General features: G+C 35.2%; 1 protein-coding gene across 1 annotated transcript; it reads left to right on the forward strand.

The window, feature by feature from the left end:
- The first annotated feature begins 6,864 nt into the window (after nucleotides 1–6,864).
- Nucleotides 6,865–7,809, forward strand: LOC128565824 (olfactory receptor 51V1-like). Its single transcript, XM_053562552.1, has one exon. It carries the CDS (start codon nucleotides 6,865–6,867, stop codon nucleotides 7,807–7,809), a length of 945 nt encoding a protein of 314 aa, XP_053418527.1.
- The last annotated feature ends 1,006 nt before the right edge of the window (nucleotides 7,810–8,815 follow it).

Raw genomic sequence — 8,815 nt, forward strand, 5'->3', positions numbered from 1 at the left:
TATCGTATTTTGAGAAAGCCCACTGCTTAGTTTTATCCTTTGTGCTGTGGTGGAAGCTAGGCTTTGTCCTTTATTGTATGGCTGTTTACTTTGTTGGTGGTCCATTGTGGTAATCAGTGTGTAAAGTAGGTCTAAGTACTTCCTATAGACCTGGTCATGTTATGGCCAATTTCCTCAATGTTTGCATATCAGCAAAAGATTTGATTTCTACATCAATTTTTGAAGATTAGTTGAGCAATATACAGAATTCTGGGCTGAAAATCGTTTTGTTTAAAAGTTAAAGATTGATAATTATTCACTTCTGGCTTGAAAAATTTCAGCTGAAAAGTCAGCTGTCAGCCTGATGGGTCTACCCTTGTAGGTGATTCGGTACTTACTCCCAGCTGCTAGCAAAATTTTCTCTTTTGTCTTGATTTTGGCCAGGTTCATTTCAATGTGTCTTGGAGATGCTCTGTTTGTGTTGAGATGACCAGGGTTTTGTATCCCTCAACAAGGAGTGTTTAAGAATCTTTTTATTGTTGTTGGGGATTCACTGAGGGTAAAGAGAACCAGGTCACACTAATTGCATTTGTCAGGCAGAGTTCCTCTTATAAATGTGTTCCTCTCCCAAGAGGTGTGCCAAACATCATGACCCCCCACTCTCCAACCCTCCCTCTCTCTCTCTACTCCTCCATTGCCCCACCCCCACCATGTACTAGCATCAACTGTCCTCATATCAAAATTGAGTGCATTGGATTCTTGCTTCTCCTACCCCCACCAAATATAAAAAGAGAAAATAAAATCAAAACCAAAAACATAAAGTTGAAAATTCTGTAGTATGTATCAGTAGGGACCTGCAAATACTGTCTTTATATAGATCAAAATTAGGATACTCTAGAACACAAGCTCATTACTTCCTTGAGGTTGACTAATGATATGACAACCCCAACATTCAGAGAAAAGAAAAAAATTAAAATAGTTAAAGAAAATTGAATATGCAATTATATAAGCAGGGCTCCGGCCTCATATACTGATGGTGGTGGGTTCAAACCCAGCCCTGGCCAAACTGCAAAAAGAAAAAATAGCCGGGCATTGTGGCAGGTGCCTATAGTTCCAGCTACTGGGAGGCTGAGGCAAGAGAATCGCCTAAACCCAAGAGTTGGAGGTTGCTGTGAGCTGTGATGTCATAGTACTCTACCAAGGGTGATAAAGTGAGACTCAGTCTCTTAGAAAAAAAAGAAAAAGAAAAGATGCAATTATATAAGTTAACAACTAACAACATCTTAGTTGTATGAGAAATTGAAGTGGGAAAGATAAGAAAAGTATAAGAAGTCTCTACCAAAAAAGGGAAAACAGGAGAAAAATTAAAAATAAAGATACAATAAAAGGGGCTAAAAAACTGTAACAGAAATGGAAGGGCATTGTAGTAGTTTGTCTTTATCTATCAATAATAAAATTAAGTATAAATAACGTAAGTTATCAAATTAAAAAACAAAGTTGATGAACAGATGAAAAGAGTCAGCTATATATTACCTAAAAGGGACTAATTTCATCTTATAAAGACATTAAAAATATAAAAATAAAGGAGTGTTTTCTGTTTTTTTTTTATTTTAATTTTAGACTAATGTGAGGGTACAAACAATTCAGTTGCAATGTTTGCATTTATTAGGAAGAGATCCTGTTGCAGTTGTGCCCCTCACCCAGAAAGTGTGCCATATACCCTTACACTGTGCCCCTTAAGTGGGAGCACACCCATGACCTTCCTTCCCTCTCCCTCCCTCATTTGAATTAAATTGAGTTTTTATGTTATATGGGCATGTAGTAGGTCATCTACTGGCTTCACATTAATATTGAGTACATTGAATATTTTCTTTTCCATTCTTGTTATACTAGATAAAAGAAAATCTATGGGTGGCGCCTGTGGCTCAGCGGGTAGGGCGCCGGCCCCATATGCTGAGGGTGGCGGGTTCAAACCCAGCCCCGGGCCAAACTGCAACAAAAAAATAGCCGGGCATTGTGGCAGGCACCTGTAGTCCCGCTACTTGGGAGGCTGAGTCAAGAGAATCACCTAAGCCCAAGGATTTGGAGGTTGCTGTGAGCTGTGTGACACCATGGCACTCTACCGAGGGCGATAAAGTGAAACTCTGTCTCTACAAAAAATAAATAAATAAATAAAATTAAAAATAAATAAAAAAAATTTAAAAAATTTAAAAAAGATAATCTATGCAAAGAAAAATCAAAAAGAAAAGTAGTTATATCCATATTAGATAAAACAGACTTTAATCATAGAACATAAAAATATACAAAGAAGCCACTATATAAAGATAGAAGAATCAATTTAGCAGGAGGATATATCAGTATATTTTTTCCCAACCCTAGAGTTCCCAAACATTTAAAACAAATATTAAAAAATCTAAAGAGAGAAAGTAACTGCAATACAATAATAATAAGTGACTTCAACACATAACTCTCAAATAATGGAGAGATCATGTAGATAGAAAATAATCAGGGTTAAATTTTACTCTGCACAAAAATTAGCTGACTGATATTTGTAGAATATTTAATCCAGCTGCTTCAGAATGCACATTAATATCAGTGCATGTAACATAGTCCAGACTAACTCATATAATAGGTTGAAAAACAAATATTAACAAATACAACATAGGCAAAATTATTTTTTTATTGTTATTAAATCATAAACATAGTTCATGTACACATTAATGCATTTATGTGGTACAATGTTCTGATTTCATATAGAATTATGAACGCTTACATTGCTCTGGTTAATATAGATCATCTCATTTACTTAATTATTGTGTTAAGACATTTATGCTCTATACTAGTAGATCCAGCATGTACCCTTGCAATATGCACTGTAGGTGGGGGGTAAGGAGACGTGAGATCAAGGGAGGGTGAATGGTGAGCAAAATTGTTATAAAAAATATTTTCTGACCGCAGTGGAAAAAACTAGAAAACATTAACTATAAAAGCTTCAGATACTGTACATGTAAATTAAACAACATGCTTCTGCAATGGGTCATTAAAGAAAGAAATAAAATACTTCAAAAATCTTCTAATAGGCTGGGAGTGGTGGCTCATGCCTATATTCCTAGCCTTTGAGAAGGTCAAGGTGGGTGGATTGCTTGAACTCAGGAGTTTGAGACCAACCTGAGCAAGATTGAGACTTTGTCTCTACTAAAACTAAGAAAATTTAGTTAGATGTGGTGTTGCAAGCCTGCAGTTCCAGCAACTCAAGAGGCTAAGGCAAAAGGATCACTTAAGCCGAAGGTTTAAGGTTGCTGTAAGCTATGATGCCAGAACAATCTAGCCTAAGACAGCAGAGTGAGACTCTGTCTCAAAACAAAACAAACAGACAGACAAAAACTAAGTGAAAAATAGTTACGTAAAAATCTTCCAACAAATGAAAATGGAAACATAGCATAACAAAATCTATGAGATCTTGCAAAAACAGTATTGACAGAAAAAATTATATTAATAGCAATAAACAATTAAATGAAAGAATAGAAATATTTCCAATAAATACGTGATGTATCACAAGAAAAAAGCAAAGCAGACTAATCAAATCCAGTATTAATAGAAAGAAAAAAATAATAAAGTTCTGATCACAATAAATATAATTGAGACTAAAACATACAAATCATCAACAAAATAGATAGTTTAATTTTTTGAGAAGCTAAAGGTAATTTACAAATATTTAGCTGGAATAAATAAAAAGGAGGAATAAAACAATAGTTTTAATGTGTATCTTGAAATAAACATTGTTAATTTATGTTATGTAATTATATAAAAAAATAAGATCAGAAATAAAAAGAATTACATTGCAACTGACAGTATACAAACACAAAGAATCTTCGGAGACTGTTAATAATATTCATACAACAACAAATGGGAAAACCTAAAAGAAATGGACACATAATCCTGGACACATAAAACCTCCCATGATTGAAGCATGTAGAAAAAAATGTGAACAGACTGATAATGAATAAGGACATCAAATCAGGATCCAGGACTAAGGGCTACCATCAGTAAATAGCTTCCCAAGGTGAGTACTTTGAAAGTTACCATAATGGTAGTCAGCAGTGATGTTTGTAGAGCTTTTCCTAAGATGAGTTCACAAACTTATGAGACCTCTTATGCCCATTCTTTACTCTATCAACATCCGGGCTGGGAATAATTGAAAAGGTAAGTTGCAAGAAGTAAACCTTGCCTCATATTCAGAAGGAAGAATTAAGCTTAAAACTGGAGTACATACTAAAAACCAAACCAAATCAGGACAATTCTCTATGAAATTAACTCCAGCCAAATAATATTATATAGGGTGGCCATAAAGTTTGTGTGCAATTTATTGTATACTAGAAAACTTGAAACTTGTGGGCACTCAGAGTGACCACAGAAATAATAAATCCATGTCAATACCTTGATAGATTAAGTCAAGTTCTTTCATCAAAGGTCTCATAGAATAAAAAATATGTATATTTCCGTGCACTATGACTATTAACATAAATCTCTACTATTCTATGCAAGATGTCTGTTTTCAAATAAATATACAAATAAAAGAAAATGGCAATAAAACATGCATTCACTTCATTACAAATGGCAGACTTCCTTCTTTTTAAGACTGAATAATATTCTATTATAAATGTATAGTATCATTTTTCATTCAATTGCCTATCTACTGACATGTTGTTTCCATATCTTGGCTATTATGAATAATGCTATACATAACATGGCAGTGCAAATGTCTCCTTAATATTTATCTTTCATTTCTGTTAGATATAAATCTAGAAGTGGACTTCTGCATCTTATATTAATTCTACATTTAAATTTTTTGAGAAAGTTCCATACTTTATTACCGAGATATTTTGGTAATAAAGTGAAATTGATGTGCAATTATTTAGCTATTTATAAAATTTCTAATCCAGAATATGTAATACAGTTTTCAAAAACAAAGTTTTGGAGAGGCCCTAGAATTTCTATAACTAATTTTTACATGTGTTTGGCAAACATGTAGGTGATCTACATGTGACAGGTAAAGTATTCAGATGGGTTCACAATATTGTGAAAGGATACATATTGAAAAATAGGATAACCAACTGTACTTAAATCTATGTTTTGAACATGTGTAAATTATATTGGAATGAAAGTGTTCACTCTGTCCTTGGAGGACAGGAAAGGTCTCATAGAAAAGGTGACATTTATTTTTGCTTATATGTTGAACTATCCAACTTTTTGGTCATATTTATGCACTGGCCTCTCTAACCCTTAATGATGATAACTCAGGGAATTAGTCACTGATGTTTGCATTGACTGAATCCTTCTCAAGAAAAAAATAGCATTTATTCAAGGAAATAGCAACATTTCAAGGTAATTATTCATCATTATTAGATTTATGAACTCCCCATTCCCAAATCTACTATTTGTTTACTCAGTTATATAGTGACGATAAAAATTGAATACTTATATATATTTGTTAAGTCTGAATTCTTTCTAGAAAACCAAATCAGTCCCTTGGAAAAATAGTTTTCAGTTGCTCAACTATACAAATAATTTTCATAGATTTATGTAAAAATCCTTTTGTATTCTGAAATCTTAAAATATTCTTATATACTCTAATAATTCATAGACTTAACTTATTGTGCCTTCTTCACTTAATATGAGAGAGTTAGTGAAAATATTGGGGAGTAAACATAGGTAAGCAAGAGGCTAGACTCAGAGAGGTTACTTTTATGACTATTTGGTTGATACCAATATGCATAAGCTTAAATAGCTTATTTCATTCTACCTGTAGAGAACCGACATAGTCATAGATAAAACAGATATTACAAATTATTTGCTTAGTACTTCTCAGTTTAAAATGCTTATCATTTATGTGATATAGGAAAGACATAAGCGGTAAAAATATTGTGAGATTAGTAACAGGTAGAAATCTAGTATAGGATAAAGAGTAAATAAAAATAGAGGAGAGAAATAAAGTCCAATATAAAAGGGTAAATAATTTAGTCAAAGGCTCAACTATATTGAATGTACAAACAAGTTCTGATTCCACTTAGTTTGTGTGGTTTCGTTTGGCTAAGTTTTATTTCTGCAAAGTTAGAGTACTTTGAACAGTCCATTCATTTCTTTTGAGATCTTATATCCCTTTGAGGGATTTGAAAGGAACAGATGCAGATTCCACCCAAGTCAAAATAACCTAATTTCAACCTAAGAATATGGGGAAGAGGGAGAAGGAGGGGACAGAAGGGGGAGGATGGGCAGAGGGAGGGTGATTGGTGGGATTACACCTGCCGTGCATCTTACAAGTGTACATATGAAACTTAGTAAATGTAGAATATAATTGTCTTAATACAATAACTAAGAAAATGCGAGGAAGGCTATGTTAACCAGTGTGATGAAAATGTGTCAAACTGTTTATAAAACCAGTGTATGGTGCCTTATGATCGCATTAATGTACACAGCTATGATTTAACATTAATAAAAAAAAAAATCTAATTTCTCATTCTCTTGAGGGTGATCCAGCCATGGATGGCAGCAGTGAACATCAGTGATCATACATTTTCTTCCTTTAGGAATAAACAGAGAGTCCCAGAAGTCTAACTTAAAATGTAAATCCCCTGTGATGATTAATGTTGTTTCTGCATAAAACACCCAGGTCCTCTGTCATCTGTCCAGTATCCCTGGACTTTCTAGATAGACAAGTTTTTGCCCAAAAGATAAACAATCGGGTCTCTGTTTTGCAGGGATTATGACACTCATTGAAATTTTATCACATTTTTTTACATAAGCAGATTAAAATTACCCTAAATTAGGTGATCACAAATCTACATAATTTTCATCTTTCTAGAAATATTCTCAGTCTTTTATTTAATGTCTGCTATCTCTATCTCAAACCTCAGTAGTTCCAGTTTTCTTCTTACCGGCTTCCCTGGCCTAGAAGCTGACTATCTCTGGCTCTCCATCCCTTTCTCCTCTATCTATGCTATGGTGTTCCTGGGGAACTGCATGGTGCTCCACGTGATCCGGACTGAGTCAAGTCTGCACCAGCCCATGTTCTATTTTCTGGCCATGTTGGCCCTCACCGACCTCTGCGTGGGGATGTCCACTGTGCACACGGTGCTGGGGATCCTGTGGGGGTTCATTCGAGAGATCAGCCTGGATTCCTGCATTGCCCAGTCCTATTTCATTCATGGTCTGTCCTTCATGGAGTCCTCCGTCCTCCTGGCTATGGCTTTTGACCGCTACATTGCCATTTGCAATCCTCTGCGCTACACCTCCATTCTAACAAATGACAAGATCGTGAAAATTGGGGTGGCAATCTTGTGTAGAAGTTCTTTACTTATACCTCCAGTCATCATCCGTTTGAAGTTTTTAAGTTACTGTCGTCCTCACGTCCTTTCTCACTCTTTCTGCCTGCACCAAGACTTGATTCGAATGGCCTGCTCAGACATCCGCTTCAACAGCATCTATGGTCTGTTCCTGGTAATCAGCAACCTGTTGTTGGATGCTGTGCTCATAATCATCTCCTATATCATGATCCTGCATGCTGTGTTAGCCATCGCATCACGGGAGGAGAGACTCAAGTCCTTGCAGACCTGTGTATCTCACATCTGTGCTGTTTTGGTTTTCTACATCCCAATCATTGGTCTAACCATGGTGCATCGTTTTGGAAAACACCTCTCCCCACTGGTTCATGTCCTCATGGGCAACATCTATATCCTTTTTCCACCCTTGATGAACCCTATTATTTATAGTATCAAGACTCAACAGATACGAAGGAGAGTCCAGAGATTGTTTTGTTTTAAAGGAGCCTAAGTTCAGATCAAATGTGAAGTCAACAAGTGGTGTTAAAAAGAGTTAAAGACAGTAAGTATTTAAAGAAGGTTTAGGGTGGTGCCTGTACTCAGTGGATAGGGCGCCGGTGCCATATGCAGAGGGTGGCAGGTTCAAATCCGCCCCGGCCAAACTGCAACAACAACAAAAAAATAGCCAGGCGTTGTGGTGGGTGCCTGTAATGCCAGCTACTCGCGAGGCTGAGGCAAGAAAATCGCCTAAGCCCAGGAGTTGGAGGTTTCTGTGAGCTGCGTGTGGCCAGGGTACTGTAAAGAGTGTGATAAAGTGAGACTCTATCTCAAAAAACAAACAAAACAACAACAAAAAAAGAAAACCGTGGGTTTAATAACTTCTATTTTAATATTATTTTACACATTACAAATACTTCCCTGTTTATTTTCTCGGAACGTTTTATGTCATTGATATTAGTGTGTAATATTGTGATCAATTTTATAAGTCAGAAAATGCATACAGAGTAAGTGAGCATTGTCTTTATGCATGAGATAGATTAGCATTAGCTGATACAATCCATACCTTATCATGTCCAGGTAATTGATATTTTTGGATTCACCTATTATGGAAAAATCAAATTATGTCAACCTACATCCTTTAAGTAATTTTTAAACAATCAACCATTTTCCTGTTTATTTTTTATTCTAAACAAGATTGTTATTTGTTGTTTAATTATAGATCCTGAGATGGACTTAGCCACATGAACATATTGTGGAGCCAACATCATAGGGAGATTGGACAATTAGATCTTGAAAAAGTAATGAAACAACAACGAGATGTAATCCTAATACTAGTTCTTCACCAAACAATCTTTTCACTATAAAACATAGTTGAAATAAACATATAGACATCCATTAATAGACACTGTAGAAAGAAACAGAGTTTTGTACTTAGGTCATTTATCCAAACAATAATATCAGTAGCAGCTGCCATTTTAAAAACCATTTGAATCATTTTAAAATGTTTACTTTGGGTC

The sequence above is a fragment of the Nycticebus coucang genome, chromosome 14 (assembly GCF_027406575.1).
Source record: "Nycticebus coucang isolate mNycCou1 chromosome 14, mNycCou1.pri, whole genome shotgun sequence".
Taxonomy (NCBI): Eukaryota; Metazoa; Chordata; class Mammalia; order Primates; family Lorisidae; genus Nycticebus; species Nycticebus coucang.